Source organism: Ambystoma mexicanum, chromosome 5p, assembly GCF_040938575.1.
Source record: "Ambystoma mexicanum isolate Mex_15411 chromosome 5p, UKY_AmexF1_1, whole genome shotgun sequence".
NCBI lineage: Eukaryota > Metazoa > Chordata > Amphibia > Caudata > Ambystomatidae > Ambystoma > Ambystoma mexicanum.
In genome coordinates, this window is record NC_090930.1 from 285662092 (window position 1) to 285688247 (window position 26156).

Genomic DNA, 26156 nt, shown 5'->3' on the forward strand with positions numbered 1-26156 from the left:
AAATCTATTGCTTTAGATTAAGTTAAAATACAAAAGAAACTTAAAGTGTACTAACATCTGCCACTGCCATGAACATGACAACAAATAACTTAAACAAAATATACATTTTAGAACTCTTCATAAAATTATAAAGTGTGAAAATGTGGTCAAGTATTCAAAATCCCTGTTTTCCTGTTTCTCATCTTGTTACGATGATCCACTCTACATGAATGGCCAATGTGTGCTTGTCTTCTATACCATGCTATTGAAAAGTGTCTATCAATGTTCTTTGCTGGCACTTGCGAGGCTGGACGTTAGGTTTCATTGAGGGATTTGTGCTGAGTGCTCTTTGGCTTTGAGTCTTAGGGCGGCAATGCTCGACGTCTTTCTTTCGACGGCTGCTGGATCGCTGAAGGCAACAGGTGCTTGCTCAGAAGGGGGCCCTGGGGCAGAGGCTGTGGTCACTAGTGGATTCAAAGCATTGAAAAACCTGAAAAAAACAAGGGTGTTAGTCTTCTCAAGGCACAACAAATGCAACAAATAAGGCATAATCATGTCTTCATTGGAACCTGTGAGAAAAACGAGGGAATCGCATATTTACTCAAAGCTTTTAATTCTTTTCAGGCGGGAATTGCTCCATTTCTCACCCCAAGTTCACTTTCCACAAATGTACTGATAAATGAAGGCTTAACAATTGACTGTCTTTGTGTCCAGCACACAACATTTTCAAAAGTTTCGCATTGACCTGATGCTTATATATTTACAGATTGTAATGCGTTTTAATATTTTGAATCTATTTTGTTGAAGTGATGTTTTTTCAGCTTGATAAATTGTCATGTAAAGCAAACGTTTCTGTATACAACGCACCTGTGTGTATCAATAAACTTTACACTGGCACCTGTACATTATTTGCATGTCATTAAGTCCAAATAAATCCAATGGCACATGACTTCATGTCACTCGGAATACAATGTAACGCACATATTTCCTAATAAAAAAGCTGGGTATTGTTTAACATTAAACAGGAAATTCTACAATCATTGTAGCAATATAGTATAGGACATGTATATGAGTGTACTATTTTTAGATGAGGGTTCTACCACAATTTTCTCAATGCAAATCCTTGTAATGGTGTTTAATTATTTTACTGAATGTGATATTATTAAATTCCAGGCCAACCTGAGCTTATTGCACCTTTGTCTTCCCCAGCTCATGTTCAAAAGAAGCTTTCTTTAGAAAAAGGAATATCTAATAGTGTTTAATATTTTTTTCAAACTAAGCTACTGAAAGACATCTCCCCGGCTCTGAGGACACTTCACTGGCTGCCCATCAAGCTTCCTTCAAAGCGTTGTGCATTACCCACCGTGCCATTCACAAGAAAGGCCCAGAATTCCTCCAAAACAAAGCTCACATGCCACAGCCCCACCAGAATCCTCAGATCAGGCTCTGCACACCTCCTGGTAGTCCCCACTTTCAAGTTCTGCAGATTAGGAGGTGCCTGTTTCTCTGTCCTCGCACCCACTTTCTAGAACTCCCTCCACCTCGCTCTACAACTCAGAGAATCACCTTGCCTTCAGGAAAACCCTAGTAACCCGACTATTCGCCGTTCCAATCCCACCACTGACACGCACGTTTCATCCAGCAGCCCCCACGCACACTCTCCCACCTCTCCCTCTCTCACCTACTAGCCTCTTCATTCCTTTTGACTGATTTTTTCTGCCACCTCCAACCCCTCATTGGGGGCCGCCAACAACACAGGGAGGACTCATGAAGTCATTCAATTAACTTGCACTTGCAACAAATCCTGACAGTGGGCTGGGTTCTGCACTCAAATGGGCTTGTAGGGTGGGCAATGCATTGCACTTAAAATGCACCCTGTGATAATCAAGCTGATCCTCCGGGAGGAGGACAATCGGGCACTTTGGATCCCTCGCTCGTGGTTGGCACTGCATGTAACTCTAAAGCACAGTAGGGTGGGCCATGCCGCCACATCTAATCACGAAATAGGGATCTTGTTTCGCACTAGAAGGAACTAGGGATGGCAATTTTCACTCTAAGATCAGAGGGTGAGTATTATTCATTCATCTAGCACTTAGATCGTCTGTGAAATGTAGACTACTCCTTGTACATAGATGGAACACAGGATGTAGACATTGTTGTTTGTAAAGCTAAACATTTTATCCTCTCGCACGTCACACCTTCGCACATTAGCGGAAGGCATGGGCTCACTCCACATGCACTGCACTCACATATAAGACAAACACTATTGCAGAACACCTCTGCAATAAGAATGAAGCTACTTTTAATGCCACAAATTTGAACTGTAGCTTCCCACATAACTCTATCCCCTTAAACACAATCCCCCCTTTAGTTCACAGTATACCAACGCTGCACCCATACACACTCCATTCAGACATGGGTGACTAGCAAGGTGTTGGACACCCTCACGTAACTTTAATGTCTGAAATGCACACATGCATAATATCACCTCCCAATTGGGCGTTCAACCAACAGCGTGTTGGGACCATCATTATGGTGAAAGGCGCTATACAAATGACAAAATGAATGAATGAATCTGTAATTTGTGCATCTTCTTCAGACATCACCTTTCCCAAGCTCTTGGTTGAAGGGGCATTTCTTCAGAAAACAACTAAGTCAGAAGGCAACTTTATCCATTGAGGCCATAACCTACTATTTAATCCACAAACATCATGCCCTTTATAGGCTCACTTTTTGAGACTGTACCACTGCTGATTGATTGACTTGGGTTATTATTAGTTTATTTTAACAGGAATAGTGTCTACTAATACATTTGCTTTGTATGACTTTCGTTGAGAGCCAGTGGTATGATATAATATGTGGCATTTATAACACCTGTACACAAGTGTTTCTAGGCGCGACCAGACAAGGAGGGGGAAACAAAGGAAGGCCTTCTGTCATTCAGATCGCACAAATGCAGAGAAGAGGGAAGGGGAGAAGTGCCAGGGCGGAGGGGAAGGGGGAAGGGCAGTTAACTTACAAGTACAGCAAGCGGGTGACTCATAAGTGCAGAGAGAAGGGAATGTACGTTTGTAGATACAGACCCTTAAGTGCTGGGGAGCATGGAGGCTGTGCAAGGGCAACTGGACATGCAGGAGCCAGGGCCCGAATTCAGAGGGTGACCAGTTGACCAGTGCACGGAGCAGTCAGGTGCATCAGAAGGGGAGAGGAAGAGAGAAAGCGGAAACGAAACGAAGGTCTTGTTGAGAGAATCAGGGAGGCTGTTCCAGAGTGAGGCCCCAGCTGAGGAGATAGATCTGCCCCCAACTCTCTGCTTGGAGAAGCGTCTGATCCTCAGAGAGTTGAAGATGGATGAGCGAAGAGCTCGAGAAGGAAGATGTATTGGAAGAGAAAGTTGGAGGTAGAACAGTCCCAGGCACCAGAAAGCCTTGTGGACATTCCTGAATTGCGGCTAGACCATCTGGTATGAGAGAAGAAGCAGAGGTTTCCGAGGGGAGCCTGAAAGAAAGCTAAGTGACATTCACATAACTTGAAAAAATTTGATGCAGAAAGTAGCGAAGCGGTGGGCAAGATGTGACAGGTAGTGGTTGAAGAGCCAGGGAGAGAGGTTAGAGCCCTGGGAAACACCACAAGTAGAAAGAGATATAGATGAGAGGAAAGAAACCATATGGACCTGAGAGGGTCGACGGTGAGAAAGGAGGTCAAGCAGGCCAGGACTTGATCAGTAATACCAAGGTTGTTGCAGAGGCGATTGAGCAGGATGGCATGGTTGATCATGTCAAAAGCAGATGATAAATCAAGGCGAATGAGGACAGAAGGGAGATTAGAGTCAAGATTGTAGAGCAAGTCTTCACGGGTGTTCAGGAGAGCAGTTTCTGTGCTTTTGGCAGCTCTGAAGCCAACTGGTGGTCATGGAGGCAACCAACATATTCAGTATGTAGATTAAGCTGGGAGATGGCCAGCTTTTCCAAGAGTTTGCCCAGGAAAGGAGTGATGGAGATTGGGCAATAGTTAGCTGGAGAAGAAGGATAAGCGGAGGGCTTCTTTAGAAGGGGGTGCACAAGAGAGTGCTTATGGGGGAGGGGAAAGTTCCAGTGGCAAAGGAGTGATTGCAGAAATCATCCAAGGCTGGAGAAATGGTGTTGATGTGGTTGTTGATGGTTCTGGATGAGCAGGGGAGAACTTGCTTTGATGAGACTTTATAGATCGGACTTGTCGAGAAACATTGTCAGGGGTGAACAGAGGAAAGGAGGAGAAAGGAGGAGGAGAGACAGCCTCAGATGGCCCAGGAGTGATATAGGAGGAGGAAGAGGAGGTATAGCAAGAGAGGGTGGACAGGATGTTTTAAATTTAGTTGTGAAATGAAAGACCAAGGTCGTGCAGAGGGCCTGGGAGGGACCAGAGAGGTAGAGACTGCAGCAGGATTGGCCAGCTACCTGCATATTTTGAAAAGGTCGGCAGAGTTGTTAGATGCTGCAGAGCATCAAGTGCTGAACCTGAGCCCAGTTATTCACTGCTGTGACATCACTGCAGTTTACAGCAATGTGGACCTTACCCCCCAGACAAATATAGAAGACACAAGCCCGCCTAGCCTTAGGGAAGGTTATGGAAGGAAGGGTGCTTAAGTGCCGGCCACCCCCAAATGCTGCTATGTTTTTTGCGGTTCTTCAGGCCCAATGGAAGCAGAGGTAGTCTAGATGGCCTACTGCAATCATCAAATACAATCCCAAATCTTCTGTTGTTGGGTGTGTACAGGCTGGTGGTAAATATGGGATCCCGGTCAAACTTGTAAGTGCCTCTTTCACTGTTCCGGGGCCACATAATGCACAGTTTTCTTCAAGGCACTGTAATGGCATAGGGTTCTACGCTGACTGTTCATATATATAATGAAACTGTGTTAATGCTAAGAGCAATTTCACAGCAAGTCATTGTTTGCATAAACGCTGTTTACTTGAAAAATCAAAGTATCTTTTTTGCCTCATTTTAGACAGTGAATGGGGATCACATCAACAAGTATAATAATTTCACATTATGACATAAATTCAGATTACATTATGGGTACAGAAAGCAAGCGAAGCTTGGGCCATGTAACAGAAATCTATCCACAGTGTTTAGAGCAAATTTTGGAAATCATGTTTGACACCTTATCCATGATGAATTTGTTATTATCAGGTAACTTAGTGCACACGATTTACCAATTACCATCTTTATTATTCCTCTATTAATTTTTAATTCAACATTTAATTTCGTAGATTGAAAAGGCAGCTCTTGGGCATTTAATTGGGTTACGCATTTCTAAGACTATGATTCTATTGATTATTTATTTTTACTAGTTTATCAAAGTTTTGCATGCAAGCTCATTTGAATCACTCACCTGAGAAAGTGGAGGCAAAGGTGGCCACTGACACTCGCTTCATAGGTCAAATGACTACGAAGGAAGGTGGCAGTGCTGGGTAGGCCTTTGTCAAGGGAACAGGAAGCCTCAAGTGAGAAGAAAGAAGAAAGTGGTCAGTCCAGGAGTAGTTAGAGTGGGGGATGTCTGAAGAGATAACATCCAAGGTGTGGCCGGCAGAATGAGTCGTTCCAGAGGGTAGAATAGAGAGGGAAAGCAAGTTGCATAGGTTGCAAAAATTCCCAGAGGAGTCTGGGGAGTAAAGGTGGATATTGAGATCCCCAAGGAGGAGAAGCTGGGAGGTAGAGGAAAGGAGAGAGGAAGTGAGGTCAGCCCATTCATAGAGGAAGAGCGTGATCTGGCTAGGTGGCCTGAAGATGATGGCTCAGGTCAGAGAGAGGCCAGGCGAGATAGAGAGACTGCAGACCAGGCATTCAAAGGAGAAATAGGTCTGAGTGGGGATGATGGAAGCAGGGATCCACTCAGGAAAGATCAGGGCTACTCTGCCTCCGGGCCTATTTGGCCTGGGCTTGGAGAGGATATTGTAGCCCTCGGGGAGGAGTGTGTCAAAACTTCTGACAGAGCTGGCCTTCAACCATGCCTCTTTAAGAGCGAGAACATCCAGGTCCAGGAGTTCAAAGAGGTGGCAGATGTGAGAGGAGTGTTTGACAGCAGAGCAAGAGTTGAGAGTGGCCGTGTGGAGTAGGTTGTGACTTTTGTTAGACTTCCGGGGGGTGGGGGCTACAGAGGAGAGGAGTACCCATCGTAAGTGGCAGAGGAGCCAGAGAGGTGGAAGGAGGTGGCAGCAGAGGAACCAGAGAGATAGTGGGTGGCAAGGGAGCCAGAGGGATGGAGTACAGAGGTGGCCAAGGAGCCAGAGTGGTAGTAGATGGCATCGGAGCCAGAGCAGTAGAAGAACGATGTGGCAGAGAAGCCAGATAAATGGTAGAAGCAATAGCAGGAGAAGGAAGGACGTTGATGAGGTGAGGGAGGTGCCTTATCCCATCAAAGACAGAATTTGTCCTCACCAGCCCGGTTGAACAACAAATTGTCCAACAGTGGCTCAATGATATCCGCCTAGAAGGATTTGATCCACAATTCTCGGATTCAGACAAATCCTAAGGCTTCTCTATTGACAGCAGCTTGTTCTTTCAGGAACACATAGCCAGGAAGGACCAAATCACCTAGCTCTAAATCTCCATACTTTGGAAAATCAAACGCTTCATTCCTCCACCGGACATCCAAACCATAGTGCAGAAACTTGTGGTCTCAAACATCTATGGGGGAAATTCCCTTCTGATGGGGCTCCCAGCCACTCACTTCCCCTAAAATCAGTCCACTATGCTGCAGCACATCGTATTACAGGTGAGCATAAATTTGACTGACTCTCCCCCATTCTAAGAAAAATACATTGGCTTCCTCTCCAGGCCAGGATACTGTTCAAGACTGCACGTATCATCTACAAAGAAGTCACAAGTAGCACACCATTGTACCTGATGTCTATGCTCCAAATATCTGGTTGGCACACACTTCTGCAAAGTAAATCGACCAACTGGCTCGAATCACAACTTGCCTGAAAAAAGAGGACCTTCAAACAATCCTTCTCTTGTAATGTACCCACCCTTTGGGACTCGATTCTGGTATTGGAATGCCACAATTCCGCAATTATGCAAATCTCTCTAAACGTGGCTTTTCCAACAACACCTGGCCAAGGACTAATCCAAATGGATGTACAGACTGATGCACATACCGTAACTCACAGTACTGGACTACTGTTAAAAGATGCCAGCCCATTCGCTGGCTACCTACACCCCGTACACCACTCTGCTGCTCTCGAGATAGGTACGCACTTTAAAAATGAAACATTCTCCCTACCTTGTGTCCTTACATTTCCTTTTGTATTTTTGGCCGGAATTAACACCTTTCTCTATCCTATGCCTTTCCAGTGCCTTACCCTAACCCTGAACTGTCTTTCTCTCTTAAATATTGTGTTATTTTTCCCATACCCTCAGCTTTATCTTCTACACCTTCCCTAACCATTGACATAACTGTCCACCCTGTACTCCCCCTTAAAATTACTGACCATTTCCTTTTATTTATTTTTATGGTAAATGCTTATCCTGCAATTTCAACATCTAGGTTGTTTGTCAAAGTTCTGTCTTTGAAATTTGACATTCAATTGTTATCATCAATTTTGATAAAGAAATTGTCAAAATAACGAAATATGTCTACATTATTTTTTGGTCCTTCATTTTCAAATATCCTTGAAATATGTAGAAACAAATTAGCAATTTGTCTTGGGTTTCCATGATGTCCCGAATACATTTTATGAGGGAAAACTCAGGGAAGGAAGCATTTTCGTACCAGAAGACAGATAGTTCGAGAGTCAATAGCTCTGCTTGTCTGCTGATAGGAATACAAAAAAACACTTATTGCCTCATTGTTTCCAGGCACTTGCTCATCAGGTTTCTTTTCACTTTACCACAATCCAGCAAAGACAAAGATAACATGGAAATGATGGCCAGACCAAGAGCCGTGAATCAATCTCCTGACTAGAGGTGGCATAGGCATATTAAAAGATCTAGTTCTCTTGTCATTTGTAGCTACAATTCACATATAAAAATGCTCAAGGCCATGATGACCCTTGTTGCTTCATTGCTGTCACCTGACCCCACAAAAACCAGGTGACATTGACAAGATGCTCGTTCTGGGAAGGCAACAGGGTTTGAGAGAACTACAAACCAGCAGCACATTTTGAGTATGCAAATCATTCCTGTCCAGGGGAGGAGTTTAGCTGGAATCCAGAGAGTGCATAGTCCAAGGCACCTTAAAATGGGTGTTTTAAAGTGTGAATTTTCACACCTACGTCTTCAGGAGAATACCTCAAAAAACGTTTGTGGTGGGCTTTTTGGTGTGTGGTATTTCATGGGAGATAGATCTTTTCTATGCGGATTAGGTTTCCAATTTTCTTAATTTAGTATTTCATTAGGATTAAAGGCAGGCTTTTTTTAAAAGAAGATAGCAGCTAATTATTCTGTTTTTGAGAGAAAGATTATGTTTTCTTGCAAAATCAGAAGTAAAGGAAATAAAGAGGACATTTTAAAAAAAAATTCTTTATCTTACATACCTTCCAAAATATGGGGTAAAAATTTGATTTCTTAAGAGAGATGTCCAAGTAAGGTTGTTAATACCGAAAGCCCCCAACGCTGCTGGAGTGAAGCTGGGTAGGAAAGGTGGCAGAGCAATGGCTGAGACTGGCATAGACCTCCAGGCAGATTCAAACAGAGGTGGGTGATTCATTGGGACATCCAAATACAGGCCCAGAGGGTGTGGCAACGTCAGGCCAGGAACACTACCAAGAATGTCACTTTTCTCACGCTTCCTCCACTTTGCTCTTCTGTTTTGAAACCAAACCTTGAAAATTAAATGAAAAGAAATAACGATCAGAACACCTACAAAACAAAATTATTTTCATTCTGGTATTACAGGCACGCCAATCTATTCGATTTATACCCATGTGTAACCCTTCATATTATGTGGCATCTGTTAACTTTGGGGGGCTGACCAATATGTTCCATTTTCTATTACACAAGCAGATTAAGTGGGTAATTCATGGATTATTTGTGCTGAAAAAAACAGGATTTGTGCGCCATTCTGCCCGCAAATCCCTGTTTAACAAATGGGGATTTGCGGGCAGAATGGCGCACAAATCCCGTTTTTTTCGGCGCAAATAATCCATGAATTAGTCTGTAAATGGTAGATATTTCCATGGACATATTCTATGGTTATATGTTCAAAGGTCTTCATCTGCCATATTTTTAAGCTTTAAAATGGTTTGTGCCGCGGTAGGTATGCAGAATTGTCTTGCTAAGAGGCGATTTGCCATGTTGGCTTTTGCATAATACCTCTGTTTAATATTTAACAGATTTGTTCTGCTCGCTTAGTACGCAGTATGTCGAATTGTATGCTAATGCTTCTATAGGTTTTCAGGTTATTTTTATTAGGCTGTTTCGCCATTGCTTGCATAAATAATTTAAATTAAACTTCTAGTTCGTCGTCCAGCTGCCTCTATTGTTTCTCTCTTAGTGCCTTAACAGCTATTAAGCCCCCCTAATGACTGCTTTAAAAGTGTTGCATACCATCCCTGGGTGTAAGTCCGCTGATGAGTTGGCATCAAAATATCCCCAAGTTTGATCTCCTATTAATTCTGTTAAGAATTTAATTTCATTCGGGAAGGACCATTTGCACACTCCATTATGATTGATTGACAGGTGTTTCGTAGTAAGAATAGGAGCATGGTCCAAAAGTGCAATTGACCCTAGTTCTATTGCCCCTACCCTCCCTACCAGCTGCCCCGAGACCCAAAGGTAATCAATACGGGAAAAAGATCGGTGAACATAAGAATAAAATGTAAATCTCCTTTCTTTTCCTTTGACCTCCCTGCATGAATCTTTGAGGGAGAGGTGATCACATCTTTATTTAAGGACCTTCGAAGGTGCCAACTGCCCTTGGTAAATGCCATTACTACGATCTTCCATGGGTGACCACACTAAATTAAAATCGCCCATTACGACAGTTTCGCCCACCGCAAAATCTTCCTATTGGGATGGCACACATCTCAAAAACCCATCTTGTCCCGTATTTTGGGCATATACCGTTGCTTTGGTGAATATGAAATTACCTATTTGTATTTTAACAAAGAGAAACGTGCCCCCTTTGTCTTCCCGCATCCCTAGGAATTTTAGGTTGAGAATATTTTTTAACACAATGAGAACCCCACTCCCAGCCCCCCACTTTTGTTGACTGCATTAGCCTGAAACACATGGAGATAAAATCATAAAATAAACCTTCTTTTATCTAGCTTTCTAATGTGGGTCTCTTGTAATGCCACTTTATCAGGTTTCTCCCTAGTAAGGTGATGGTCTACCTTTTCTTCTCTTTCTGGGGAACTCAAACCTCTAATATAATAAGACAGTAGTTTGAATTAGCTACTTCTGTGGCATAATAGTAAGTACCCTTTGTTTTTATATCTTTATATATTGTTTCCTGTTTATCTGTGACTCCATTGTAGGTGTTCCTTAGTATTTTCAAGCAGTATTTCCCCATGATAACATTTCTGGATCGCCATTTATAATTGTCGGACAAGCGGTATGCACCGCCATCACGATATTTTCCTTCTGCCATATGATGTCATAGCTACTAGAACGCCTCTTGCCCGTGATCCAGGATCTGTTCTTTTGGGCCCAACACTGTGGATGCTATCTATGTGAATGTCCTCCATGGGTATGTCTCAGAATAAGCCTCCAAAGAAATGTTGGATCTTCTCCTTTAGGTCCTTATCCCCCACAACTTCTAGCAATTCTTTTAGCCGTATGTTGATCTCCTTAACCTGTGTTCTAAATCTTCGCATTGTAGTTCCAGGTTCAGGGAGAGTCTTGAAAGAAGTTGCAGGATCTCATTGTTTTTCTTGGCATCGTCACTTACATCCTGTAGGGCTCTTTCCGTAGTATATATGCACTCTTCTAACTTAGATATCTCCCAATTCATTTCCAGCATGGATTGTTACAGCTCCGTCTTCAACATAGAAAATTGAAAACATCGCTGTCATTTTTTTCTTTAAACTCCTTGAGATACAGCACCAGTTCTTTCTTGTTGACTGTCCTCTGCATCACGTGATCCTCCTCCTGCTCCTCACAGAACATCTCCTTTGATTGTGGGCTGTTTGGATCTTTCTCAGAGGCCAACAGCGGTGCAGACCCCCATCTGCTTGGCTTGGAGGCGTTGAGATTTAGACGGGGGGGAGTGCCCTTCCCCTTTCCTTTCGGCATTCAGATAGCAAATATACCCCTTCCTTTTGATATGCTAATACCGTTAATGCCATAGGTATACATCCGCTCCCCTTCCGGGGTGTCTGGTGCCTTCTTGTAGGGATAAGGTAACATTTCCCATCCCCTGCGTTTCTTAATCTTGAGCTCTCATAGGAATCTGTGCTCCGCTTCTCCCATTTCCACATGGGTGCTGTATTTATATCTGCCATTCCAATGAGAGGTTGCAGGCCCATCCACACTTTCATTTATTAGCCACCTTGATGCTTTGGCAGTGATATTAACCATTCATGAGGCCTTAGGTTAGCTAATTCCGTGGGTCATTGTATGGAGGTTTTATCCCCAGTCATACTCTTGACTATTCTCCTCCTAGCATAATTATGTGAACCCCTGCACCGTTCTTCTAGCTCGTTGTGACCGCTAGGCCAGGAAGGTTTGGTGTTTAACTTCTGTGCACCCCTTTTGTATTGTCTATTGGACAACCCCAGCCATTGTCCCAGGGATTGTTTATAAAACCTCCTTCCCCAGTACCATGCCTTATCTCTGTGCGTACCGGGCTTGCTTCATGCCCTTGGAGAGCCGTGGATGTACAAGGCGCTCTTTTCCGCCTGGGCTCTGCATCAGTGATTTTCCTTCACCGTCACTCCGTCTGCGCTCCCTGTGTCTCTGCTGTCATTGGACTCCTTCCCAGAGGCGTAGATAGGATAGGGCTTGAGTGGGCAAAGCCCCCCCCCAAAATCTGTAAATGACCACTCAGCACTACTGTGTGGTCATTTACAGACGTTAATGTCACTGCGGTGGGCTCATTTACATTACCTTCAGGCCCCACTTGTTAGACAATCCTGGCTACGTCTCTGCCCCTTCCCAAACTACATCACTATGTGCGCCTGCTATCCCTTACCTCGTTGCACTGTTCCAAGACATTCGCTACTCCCATGCCGATTGTGGTGGCCCACTTGATGTGATCTTTTGGTCTTTCGGTTTTCTCAAGGGTTGCATTCAATGACATTGAAGTTCCGGGTGGCATATCCTCCTTCATCCAAGAATTCTGTTTGATTCACTGGGTTGTGCATCTTTATTTTCTGAGGCCCTCCAGTTGAGCTAATGTTCTCATGTCCTCCTCCCTGCGGGCACCATCTTGGAAAAGAAATGCCAGTTTTTAATGAACATTTTAAGCCTCTTTAGGTCCAAAAACCATCTATATGACCCTGATGGTTTGCGAATCAGAACGATTATGGAGTAAAAGCGGCCTCCTTATGACTCTTCTGGTACCAATGAGATTATTTCCTTTTGTAATTTCACCTCCAAACCCTGTATCGTGTCTTTTGACTTTGTTTCTCGACAGATTAGTAGATATAATCACGGTGGGGATATGAGATTCTTGTATTCTATCATGTGCCTGGTTTTCATAACCCGCAGAAGCCATTGTGCCTGTTGTCATTTTATTTCCGGCTTCTGCAAAATGCAATAATCAAGACCCCATTGGTCTGCTTTGGGCATCAAGACTAAAGCTGTTTCTGCAGTGATGAGAATTTTCTGCTGGAGTGTTTTGTTTCTCTCTCAGTATTCACCAAATCCCGGTTCTAGAAAATACATACACCTTGTATTGTCTTTTGTAGCCTGCAGGTTTGGATTTCGTAACCAGCCCCTGCCTTTTTTCTCTGTTTTTTAAAGTGTTTATCAACACAGACGACATCGGGCCTCATTAAGAGGTTGGCGGTAACACGACAGTGCGACTGGCGTGTTGCTCCCAACCCTGTAACAATGAATCCATGCCTGAGTTCCCAGTGCCACCCGCACATTACAAGTTCCCATGGCATGGGAAGTCAGGCGCCGGATTTTGTAACTTACCATTCCCATTGAGTCCTATAGGATCCGCCTACCGGGGCCGCTGCGCCCGGCAGGGTCAGACCTGTCGGGTTCAGCGGCCCCGGCAGGCAGACTCGTAGTGTGGCAGTCAGAAAACAAGGTTGCCGGTAAATTTACCAGCCCACTTGTTCCCGGACTGCCACACTCGTAATGAAGCCCTTTATGCACCTTCACTTACAATAGGTCACCAAATAATGTTGCCGCCTGGAAGGGTATCTTAGTAGTATTACTAAGATACCCTTCTACTTAGTAGAAGGGTATCATGGTAGTGCTTTTTTGGGAGCTTTGCAAAAGCCATTCACGAACGTGTAGGTTTATCTTTATTTATATGAATGCCCCATTGCCATTGTTGGGGGTCTGGCCAAGCCCTAGGTGAGAACTGACAAGAACTCAATGTGATGCTTTGTAGCTCCTAGAATGGGTGTGAAGTCTGCTCCAATATCAATTGCCTTATTGAGGTCTCAACACAGCCTCAGAGATGTAGGAAGCATAGATATTTACTCACAATGACATTTGGGATCGGGCACATCCTTTTCAGAGCAGTGTCCACTTTCATGTAAACCTGGTCATTGACTACTGCCTCTTCAGCAGCCATCGAGGAACACCCCTTTAAACTTCACAAATGTCAACGTGAATGAGATGGTTCCTCACCCCACAGTGGATATGTCTAAGAAAGGTATATCAGCTGGGCTGTTTTTTGGGTTCACTGCATTCCCTAATTGGTCAATACAAAATACAAACAAAATACAAAATAATTAAGCAGCCTATTTTTTAGATCTGCTGAGATTCACAGGGCTTTCTGGGCATCAACACCTACATTCCAGTACCATTGTTACTGCCTCTCTGCCGAGGAATATTCCGCTGGTAGTTGCTATCCTGGCCTCCGTTTCGTGGATGATGAAGAAGATTAGGAAGAATAAGACATGAAAAAAGCAAAGGAAGACGAAGATGGGGATTTTTTTTCTCCTTCTCTTCTTATTATATGAATTGTCTTCCTTTGGGGATTTTGTTACATTATTATCAACTCTATATTTTGACATTTTCTCAGATATATAAAGTTTTTTCACAATACAATCTTCCTGTTTATCTAGAATTTGTGTCAGATGAGGCTGTCTGAGTTCACATAAGTATGTGCCTCCTCTTCTCCTTCCTTTTGCCCACAGAGCCCATTCTGACTGCAGCCGTCTCCAGTGTCGCAGAATAACACTAATCAAGGTACTCCATGGTATTTCTACCAAAGTCTTTGGCCCAATTGCGCATGCTATCTCCTGTCATAACATCCCTAAAGCAAGATGCTCACCCACGTCTGCCTTAGTCGACCTGTTTCACTCACATGCAGGATAGTTATGCATATTTCTCTTCTACATATCTGTGCTCATTCCAGACCAACGGGTGTCTTGTCAGGTCATACAACCCAGGGGTGTTGGCTATATCCCCATTCACCGTTGCTTGAATGTGGGGTTTTTCTCTGGGTCAGGCTTGATGTCTTTCTCGATCATGTTGCAACACTGCCATGCTTCCTGAAAGTGCTGCATACAGATCTACATCCTCCAATCATGCCTTGCCCCTCCAGGTGCTAGCTCCCAGATGATCGGTAGGAATAGTTTTGGAAATATACCAGATGCTTCTTAAAGCCGGCAGTGATACTCCCTGTCTCAAAGACCATTATTTGAAAGAATTTGAGAATTTTGGGGAAATCAGGGTTTTACACCTCTAGTGGAGCAGAGGGTTGGGGCCAAAAGATTCAAAGAAAATGGTTCCTGAGATGGATGTTGCTAACTCATGTGTAAGTAGTTATAGGTGGGGGTGTACTGAATAGCAGATTTAGTATTCGGCCGAATAACGAATGGCTGAACAAGTATTTGGCTGGAGCAGAATAAAGAGCTAAATAGTCACCTTTTTAATAAAGTTATGTAGACAAGAAAAACGCTTTGTAAATTAAAACCCCCTTTAACATATGTATATTCATTCTTTATTGAATATTGTTTCTTTGTTGTCTATGGAATATGTTTGTGTAAAACAGGAAAGGACTGCATTATTAAAAAATAACCTGTTCAATAACAGCACCTTTTTTATGTTTGTGCATTCATAGGTGTCACTTGTTGGGCAGGGCCCAAGTAACTAAGACTAGCCCAAAAGTATGGCATATATATATGCAATCATTTAATTGCCTCAATGCCCGTGGGCTGTAGAGCGCTCTACAAATGTAAAAAATAAAAAATAAAAAATAATAAGGGGAGACTGCGATGTGTCTATTTGTGCTTTCAAATGTTCCTTTTGGGCCTGCCCATCTTCAGCTTTCTGGCTCCAGCACTAAAACACAAAAGGAGTGATTACATCAATTAGCACCCTGCTAACTGCTTAGGTGCTACTGAATACAACCTTTGGGATGCTAAAGCCAGGCTTTCTACCTGTGGTACTTAGTGGGGAGGAGGCATTTGAACAGTTTATTTTCTTTAATAGATAGTGTTATTATTTCTTTTTTGTGGGTGGGGCATGCTTGCAGTGTTTTGGAGCATAGTAAAAGATATCAGACACAAATTTATAGGGAATGCTGCGTCCTCCGTGGTTCTCAGCTAACCCTATAGGGAAAGGACAGTGCTGGCTTTCAGATTTTTAAATGACATATGCATATTTATTTTACTCATTTGTTTCATTTGTACATCCATTTGCGCCAATCTTTTCAAATTGTAAACGTGTTTCTTCCCCTTGTCTTTATTATACAAATATCCCCCTTATTCAACTCCCTAGTTTTGGGTGGAATATTTCTGCTGCCAAAGACTGGGGAATTTTGGTTAAAGAATATATAGCCATGTTCTTTAGTAATATCTGTCACTTTCACTAAATTCAAGTGGACTCATTTTGGCAACATGAGAAAGTTGTGGGGCATCAATTGTAACCCATGTTTCAATATTACAAGCACATCTTGCCACAGACACACTCCCACTGAGCCATCAATCTTGCTTCATAGCCTTGGCCTGCAGGCAGAATACAGTTCTTTGCTGCAAGCACACTAGCTCCTGAGCTTTTTTGCTCCAGGTTTGGAACTTACTGGGATTTGTACAGCAACTATATTAATCCACTTAATTCTATTGTTTGAATTGGAAATTGGTGGGATTGGTGTAATTTTCCGCTTTCTCACACAGGGAATCATCAAATCAATAAGCGCCTAAAGAAAATACCTTTTTCCAATAGTGACTTCATAAACTATTGTTCCAGATCAATGGTTTTCAACTGAAAAATACAGGTGAGACCATAGATACATTCAAAATATGCAGAGTTTTGCTTCAGCTCGCCCCTCCCAAGAAAACCACCAGATGAAAGTGTGTCTGTCCAGGATATGAGGGGCATGGACTTTGTTTGCACTTTCGCACCTCTGCTCTGCCTGCACTGAATCAGAAAAGTGACAGCGGCATTTGTTTGAAGATCCTTTTGAAGGATAAACATGTCATGCCTGAATGATCCTAGGTGGCAATCAATGCAGCACTTAATGTATTTTCTAGGGCAAATTATTCAGCTTTGAGTGTATTCTTCTGTCGGAATTCAGCGAATACTTACTCAAAGGTGAATTTCGGTATACCCCTAGCTACAGGAGAGGGTGTCGGAAGTGTGCCTGTGTTTGCCAGAACCACGTTTTGCTTTTCAAATTCAGGCAGAGTGCATTAGACAGCAGAAAACACTGTATGCTGTTCACTAAAGCAGGAGAGCTGACATCTGGAATGCATAAAAGAATGCAAGTGAAAATAAGGAATGAGACCAGGCAGCTAAACTCAAATTCTTCTTCCTAGATCTGGGAGTGTGAGGATGGGCCTGGGTGGTGCTACTGCCGGAATGGGGTGACAGGAATAGTCTGGTTGATGCTGCCATGTGTTAGAAAAATGTGGACTGAATGATTGTTCAACCGGATGGAACCAGCAAGCCAGACTGGTCAATCCTTACCAGAATGCCACACATTCACACTGTAGGATTAGTTTGGCCATAGGTTGCTCTGCCACCGTTCAGCCACCTTTCATCCCAAACTAAAAGGTTGAGTCAAGATTCGAATCATACTGCGTCGTTTCCTGAACTGTATATAATTAGTGTTTGTACCTTGCATACGTTTGGCATTTGCAATGTTTGTAGGTATTATGTGAAGGTTAAAAAATCGTAAATGCTTTGTTACGGAACAAAACTTTCCAACGGTAAAATACATCTGACTCTGAAGTTTTGTGTATATTTCTTGAAGTTAAATTAGGTGGATTAGAGGAGGTGCAAGCAAAATATGTCGATGCCCTAACCAGCAATAAAAAATAATAGGTGGATTTTCACCAAACCTGTGCAGGAAATTGGTGTCAAGTCGCATTTGCATGCTTTGCTTGGCTTGGTGGGAATCCGGGCAATCATTTTCTGGCCGTCATCCCCAAAATGAAGTTTTAAATCTCTAGGTCATCTAGGACAGTTTGCAGTCCCATCTGTTAAGAATCCAGACATGTTAAACATGAATGTTGGACTGCTCCTCCCAAAATTACGTTCTGACCTGGAGAGGTGGGGGCTCTTACATCTGTCCACATGGGGTAAAATGAACTGCATAGAAATTAACCCGGCTCCTCGAGTGAGCTATCTTCTATCTATGTTGCCTATCAGGGTTCCTGGTCATTTTTTCAGAGAAATAGATAAACTTATGCAAAAGTTTATTTGGAATGGAAAACCTTCAAGACTCGCAATCAGGAATGACAACTCCCATTGAAAAAAGGTGGGATGAACTAACGTAACTTCATTGAGTACCATCTTCCATTTTCCACCCGACATCTCTGTAAAATGCTTGAATCGAATGACAAATGTTTGCAGTGTGTGACGTGGGAGTGTGGCGCTGTATCCCAGTTAGAGCCCAGAGCACTGCTAACATCAAAGAAAAATAAATCGAAGGGGACAAATCCTTTGACCAGTTTTCTACAAGATTGCTGGTGTAACATCGCAAAACGCATTCATGCGAACCCTCTCTGCATATGGATGCCACCATTTGGCTCAATCCAGCCTTGAAAAGTCAAGGGAAAGTTTTCTTTTGGCCAGAGTGATTCTTGATGGGAATAAAATACTTCCACGATCAAATAGATGGAGGAAATTGGATCCTGTACACACAGCTGAGTCAAACTCACAATATGGCCAATTGTTCATTTGCTGAATACAGAAAACCAAAGGCTTTCAGGCTGAAGGCTGAACTGCTTGCCTTGGTGGGCCTGATTTGCTTGATCAAAATATTGCCTGGTCTATGCTACAGTCATGTGGGAGCGCTACTCATCTGGCTGCTACGATGTACGGTTATTTAAAATCATTCAGGAAAGAAGATTCAAGGCTGCCAGTAATCTGGGCGGATGAGTTAGGAGAAGAAATTGAAAACCTGCTGTTTAGGTCCTACTGGACACTTGTTAGGTTATTTAAGAAACAACTGATGGACAACAAACTCTGTTGGAAGTGCAAGAGTGCTAGAGGATCCCTCAGTCATCTGATATGGTTTTGTCCTAAAATGAAGACATTCTGGGAGTGCGTATGTGAGAGGTTGGGACTGGTTCTGAGCTGTACGATTCTCCTCTCAGTCACTTTATTGATTCAAGGGGACATGTCAGTGATAGATGACATCTCTTTTGGGCAGGTGACTTGGCTACTCCGTGCAAGCATGGTTGCTAAAAGGATGATATTGAGATCATAGAAGTCAAACAGCTCCTTTAACATCGATGAATGGGTGGACGAGCTTTTAACTACTTCAACCTATGAGAAAGCCATCTACAAGAATGCGGATGATATTGAGAAATTCTGAGACATTTGGAACAGGTTCCTGGAGGTTTAGAGTTGAATTCTAGATTCTTATGCAGGATGTGGTGTCTCTGAATCTGATTAATGCTATTGCTATATTAATTATTTTTTTAAAAAAGTTTGATGATTATTATTTTCTGATTTTGGATTGATGATAACATTGGTTGACAAAATGCTTTATGGTTCTCTGTCCTTTCTCGGTTTCAGACTTCCTTTTTACTTCTTTTCTGTTTTACTTTCTTCTCGAATTCTTTCAGTTACAGATTTAATTATTTTATACAAAGTTTATTATATGCCAAGATCGTTAGGTTTAAAAAGAAAATTGAAAATATGTGATTGAGATCTTGCGGTGATAATAACATAGAAATGGTAAAATAGTAGTCCCCTAGGGGATGCTTGGACCAAGGAGAGGGCAAAGGCACACTGCACAGTGGTGGACTATGCATTCCTCAAGAAATATAAATGGTCAAATATTTGGTCACGTGGTTCCTTGTCCTAAAGGTTGATTTGGTTTGTATCTCCAGACAAACTAAGAGTAACAGTTAACTAAAGAAAAGTTTTTTTTGAGAAACGCACAATTCTTGCCCACGTGGACGTAAGTAAAATAAACTTTGCGGAATACATATACAGCCTTTTTTAAGTATTTTAGGAAGGTTTCATAATATTATATGGCATTTATAACGCACCTGTATACAAGTGTTTCTAGGCGCAAAGGTTACACATAGTATGTAGGTGGACATGGCTGTATGGAGCGATCCAAACAAAATGTTCCCCTTTAACTTTGCCACATTGAAGGAGCTGCATGAAACCTTCTGAACAACATACTCATTCTACTCTGATTTTTGTTTGAAACTTTTTAGATGCTACATCCTTGCGTGGGGTGGGAAGTTGTAGGGGAGTTCAAAATAAACCATTTCCCACAGGGAAATAATGTGGAAATAAAGTGAAAAATACAGAGGACCAGATTTGATATCTTGGATAAGAAGAAGTTGGTAGGTAGGTTCCCTGTGCACAGAGCAATGATAAAGACCTTTCCCTGTCACAGTGTAAATTGGAGATGGCCACAGGCCACGCAGAGTTGCCACTGTGCGTATGTTAGCAGTGATGGGGAGGTTAGGCATGGTGTTCGCTGGCATTGGCACCAGTCATGACCCCGGGGCACGTTTGGTGTGTTTATACTACCTGGGGCATGCCCTGGGCAACGCGTCCATATGGCATTGCCACAGGCAATGGCTAATTCGCACTGTGAGTGTGTTCACTAGTTAAAGCCAGATGTCATGTCTAATTACCACTTAGGGGATGTTTGCTGTGCACAGGGCCAAATACACAATGTTCACTTGCATGGCTGCAGGCCATGCCAACTGGTCTTTGTAGGTGTGTTCAGTGTGTCTGTGACATGGTGTTAGGCTATGCCCCAGTAAAAGTATCAACTAGTCATGTCTGTACAACATGTCCAAAGGGCATGATGGAAGACCATGCCCAGTGAGCACAGTGCTGGTCCTGCAGAGTATGCAGGAAATGGAACTATGGACTAGGAGAAAAATGTCACTACAATGAGTAACATTTACACAACATCCCATTGATATTAAATTCAGCAAGATATCAAACCAAGAAACATAGATAACAAAATTAACCTCAATATGCACATATTGAAAATCGGAATATATAGCGTGATGGGGAAAACACCAGAGGACATACTTCAATTGTTTACAGTCATCTTGGTACCCAAAACACTGACTCTGCGATCTTTGGGCTATTGACCCTTGTATTTAATTGTCAAACAATGAATTTCTATAGTGAATTATTCGGTTTTTGAATTTTCATGTCCCTTCCTTTAATGCCACCAAGGCCAAAGGTCATATGACGTCACCACTGCTGTGCGTTCATGTCTAGGGGCATTCTCCCACTGCTGTGTGACTCAAATCTAGGCGCCATTCCAACATTGCGTGTCTCAAATCTAGGTGCATTCTCCCACTGCTGTGTGTCTCAAATCTAGGTGCATTTCCACTACTGCATGTCTCAAATCTGGGTGTATTCTCCCACAGCTGCGTGTCTCTGTTTGTTTGAATTTTGCCTGATTGTGTGAGTTGGCCTATTATTGCGTTTTTGTCCAATCGTGCTTGTTAGCCTATTATTGCATTTCGCCTGATCGTGCAAGTTGGCCTGATTGAGTAGGTTGACGTAATTTTGCATCTTGCCTGACTGCTAGTCAGCTTAGAACTGCATTTTGCCTGATTAAGTAGGGTAAATTAACAAGGGGGGTCCTGGGAGTCCCTCTGCCAGACATTAGTCCTGGTTATGAGAGACTTACCCAGAGTCTTTAGCTCACTATCTTTCACAGAGAAGAAATATCCCAAACATATCAGTCTTTGTCCTGCCCTGGGGCAGTGCAGCACTGAAATGCTAGGCAATTCTCCTCTGAACAAGAGTACCAACAGCAACCCCAGACACGTGTTTCGGTCTAATTGGACCTCATCAGTAGGGTGGAGCTGTGCCTCTCTAAGAATAGTGAGCAAGGGGTCCAGGTCTGGATTCCCCATGTAACTTAGGGTGAGACCCAAAGTTACTTAAATATGCAAATTAACAAGGGGGGTCCTGGGAGTCCCTCTGCCAGACCTTAGTCCTGGTTATGAGAGACTTACCCAAAATCTTTAGCTCACTATCTTTCACAGAGAAGACATATCCCAAACATATCAGTCTTTGTCCTACCCTGGGGAAGTCCAGCACCGAAATGCTAGGCAATTCTCCTCTGAACAAGAGTACCAACTGCAAACCCAGACACGTGTTTCGGTCTAATTGGACCTCATCAGTAGGGTGGAGCTGTGCCTCACTAAGAATAGTGAGCAAGGGGTCCACGTCTGGATTCCCCTAGTAACTTAGGGTGGGACCGAAAGTTACTTAAATATGCAAATTAACAAGGGGGGTCCTGGGAGTCCATCTGCCAGACATTAGTCCTGGTTATGAGAGACTTACCCAGAGTCTTTAGCTCACTATCTTTCACAGAGAAGAAATTTCCCAAACATATCAGTCTTTGTCCTGCCCTGGGGCAGTCCAGCACTGAAATGCTAGGCAATTCTCCTCTGAACAAGAGTACCAAAGGCAACCCCAGACACGTGTTTCGGTCTAATTGGACCTCATCAGTAGGGTGGAGCTCTGCCTCTCTAAGAATAGTGAGCAAGGGGTCCACGTCTGGATTCCCCTAGTAACTGAGGGTGAGACCCAAAGTTACTTAAATATGCAAATTAACAAGAGGGGTCCTGGGATTCCCTCTGCCAGACATTAGTCCTGGTTACAAGAGACTTACCCAGAGTCTTTAGCTCACTATCTTTCACAGAGAAGACATGTCCCAAACATATCAGTCTTTGTCCTGCCCTGGCGCAGTCCAGCACCGAAATGCTAGGCAATTCTCCTCTGAACAAGAGTACCAACAGCAACCCCAGACACGTGTTTCGGTCTAATTAGACCTCATCAGTTGGGTGGAGCTGTGCCTCTCTAAGACTAGTGAGCAAGGGGTCCATGTCTGGATTGCCCTAGTAACTTAGGGTGAGATCCAAAGTTACTTAAATATGCAAATTAACAAGGGGGTCCTGGGAGTTCCTCTGCCAGACATTAGTCCTGGTTACGAGAGACTTACCCAGAGTCTTTAGCTCACTATCTTTCACAGAGAAGACATATCCCAAACTCAGTCTTTGTCCTGCCCTGGGGCAGTCCAGCCCCGAAATGCTAGGCAATTCTCCTCTGAACAAGAGTACCAACAGCAACCCCAGACACGTGTTTCGGTCTAATGTTCCAGCCATCACCTCTTTTGTTTTGCTATTGTCACCCCGAGTGGGACGGGTATGCTCAGACGTGGGTCCCGTGCCTGCTGGGCCTAGAGACCCAAGCTACTCCTCACTGAGGACGGCCAACAAGGCTGAAACATGTCTGGGGATGCTTGTGGTCTCGTGCAGAAGGGATTTGACTTAGCAGTTCGGCTGGACTACCACTTTGGGGGTGGGACCATGCCTGATTTGCATATGGTCTTTCCCTTTTGTAATGGCTTGGCAGGCGAAGAACGATGGCCTGGAGGGTTGTCCAGAGCAATGCCAGAGTTTAAGATTTATTCTAAACCTTCCAGCCATCACCTCTTTTGTTTTGCTATTATCACCCCGAGTTGGACGGGTATGCCCAGACGTGGGTCCTGTGCCTGCTGGGCCTAGAGACCCAAGCTACTCCTCACTGATGACGCCCAACAAGGCTGAAACATGTCTGGGGGTGCTTGCGGTCTCGTGCAGAAGGGATTTGAGCTAGCAGTTCGGGCTGGACTACCCCTTTGGGGGTGGGACCATGCCTGATTTGCATATGGTCTTTTCCCTTTTGTAATGGCTTGGCAGGCGAAGAACATGGTCTGGAGGGTTGACCAGAGCAATGCCAGAGGTTAAGATTTATTCTAAACCTTCCAGCCATCACCTCTTTTGTTTTGCTTATTTAGTAGGGTAGCCTAATATTGCATTTCTCCTGATTGTGCAAGAAGGTAGGCTAAAACTGCATTTTGCTTGAGTGAGTGAATTGTAGATAGAGCTGAGTTCATACTAGGCCTAGAGGTTCCTGACGCACCAGATGCCTATAAATGAAGCATGGTTAATTGGGTAGGCACAGGAAAGCAATCAGAGAGAGGGAGGCCTCTTCCAACCCCAAGGATGCTCGCACAGTTCTCCCAATATCCTAACTCACTGCCTACAACACAAGAATGCAGCTATCCCACATGATCAATTTGGCCTAGCTGCACACATTATTATATACCACCTTGCAGACCGCAACGACCTTTAGAATGCAGCTATCCCCTATGATAAATTCGGCCTAGCTGCACACATAATCTCACATACTAGCACTATTTCTCACTAGAATTCAGCTACCCTCATGTTGTTTCAGCTAGCTGCACACATACTGCCCGTCTCACATACCCTGCGCACTACTTCCAGCATTAGAATGCAGCTGTCCACCATGAGAAATGTTGTCTGGCTGCACACATACAGAGTCCACACACGCACTATTTACTGCTCTAACTATCTCCACTGACCTGGACTCCAGTCCCCGAGGGCATTCAACCTACAGCGCGTTGAGACCATACCAATGGTGAAAGACGCTATACAAATGCCCATTCACATAACATTAACATAACATAACATGTTATCAGGGGAAGGGACATGTGATGTCATTTCCTGTGATTTCATCTTGCACATGATGCCGCCTCTGGTACACCAGGCATTTTGGTGAATTCCTATCCATGGTCACACTTTGCTCATGGTGTGGGTTTCATTCAGCAACTGCTGTGCATGACTATAGTAATAAATTGTATTCTGTGCATGTTAATCCAAGTGTATTGGTTTGAGTGTATTGTTTTTAATATATTGTTTTTAAGGTATTGTTTTGAGCATGTTATAGTTTTTCATGGTGTTCCTATGGTGTAGGCTTGTATGCAGTGCCTGTTGTGTATGACTATTGTGCTGAATTGTATTCCATGCATGTTAACCCACATGTAATGTTTTGAGGTCATTGTTTTCAGATTATTATGCTGCGCATATTGTTTTGAGTGTATCGTAGTGTGATCATGGTGTGGGCTTGTATATACATATGGCCTCATTACGAGTGCGGCGGTAAGGGGATAACAGCGCCGGGAAGGATGCCGGTGCCGTTAACCTCTTACCGCCGCATTCCGAGGTCCCTTAGCGGGAGCCTCTAAGGGACCAGGGAGCTAATAACGTGCCCGCTATTTGCGGGCCCGTTATTAGATCCCTCCCCATTACCATTGAGCCCTACGGGGGCTCGAATGGGAATGAGGAAGAGTATTTTGAATGGGGACTTACCGGGTCCTCCAAGGTTGGAATGACCCGGTAATTCCCCATTCAGAGAACTCGGCCCCGGACACGACTTTGGAGGCAGCCATGGTGCTAAAAGCACCATGGCTGCCTCCAAACTCGTAATGACCCCCATAGTGTTGAAATGTATTCCAATATTTATTTTGTTTGTGTGTGTGTTGTTGATGATGGCGTGAGCCTACATGTAGTGTCCTGCGACTATGCATATTGCTGAACTGTATTCCTTTCATGTTATTCAGTGTATTGTTCCACGTTCATTTTTCAGTTTTTTAGATTGTATTGATTTGAGTACACTGTTTTGAGCTAGGGAGGGTTATATGTGTGTGTATTTGTGTACGTATCCACATGGCCCTACTGCTGCCCTCAGACACTCAATGACCTATGCCCATATACGCAAAAGATACTTTGATAGGGTTGTGGCATTTAGCCAAGCCCCGGGCAACTCAAGGTCCCCCAATGTGTCCACTACGCCTAAATCATGGTCTTTTGCCATGCGCCAGTCGCCTGAAAGAGACCCAAAGGCTGTGTCCCAATGTCCACCCTTGGAAAAGGGCCTTCAGACGTGCACTTAGCACAGCAAAGTGCTCCAGTGTGGCAGCTCCACATGGCCTGCACCCATGCTCAGTGGACACTGAGCCCGATGCATGACCTTTGGCCATTCCCCAGACACAGCAGAAACAGCCATTGTGTGAAAGAAACCTGGATTTCACAAACACCTGGCAGCTTTGAAATTCTTCGGGGCAAGCCCCTGTGCAATTGACAAAGGTATGATGCATGAACCCCTACATTTATATCACTCTTGGTAGCTGGATACACATCCAACTTCCAAACAGGGAAATCACAACGTTCAGATATTTGGCGGGCAACCAGTCAGGGATGGTCACCACATTCCAACCTTCCTGGGCTTTTTCCCTGGCAAACGTACTGAATGTGGATTCATCAGTGAATTGCAAACACCCATTCAAAAATGTGGAGACAAGTAGGGCAATTTTCTCAGGGAAACAGACTACAGGGTACCTTTTGGGAACCCTGTCCTGGCAGTCGTAGGGGCCCAAGCTGCACATTACACGGAGCTCCATTGCCAGTTTTGCCCTCGATCGGGACTGTCTGAGGGGAAAAGAGGTGGAGGAACCAGCAGGTCAAGCAACAAAATGTGTGGGCCCATGAGGGTAGGAATTTTATACTAACAGTCTGTGATTCAAACCTGTAACCTTCACATTTCTACATTAAAACAACTGAGCTATTTTCCTAATTTAACATACCTTTAAAGCAAGTGAGGAACATGAATTGCACGCAGCACTGCATTTGAATGCTGAATTTTTCATGTACTTACACCATTATCAAAATACACCCGTGTTAAGCAAATCTTTGCTTAATGTACAGAAAGACAAGAAAGACACACTAATAATTTGATATCATTTTACCACTCTGTACTCTCAGGAC

At 43.7% G+C, this 26156-nt stretch overlaps 1 protein-coding gene across 1 annotated transcript in view; it reads right to left on the reverse strand.

The window, feature by feature from the left end:
• Positions 1-300: 300 nt before the first annotated feature.
• Positions 301-26156, reverse strand: part of LOC138480523 (aristaless-related homeobox protein-like) — a 130204-nt gene continuing 104348 nt past the window's right edge. The window contains exons 3-4 of the mRNA XM_069612281.1: positions 8499-8785; positions 301-469 (exon numbers count right to left, since the gene is read on the reverse strand). Coding sequence (XP_069468382.1) covers positions 301-469; positions 8499-8785 — 456 coding nt within the window. The remainder of the gene's footprint in view (positions 470-8498; positions 8786-26156) is intronic.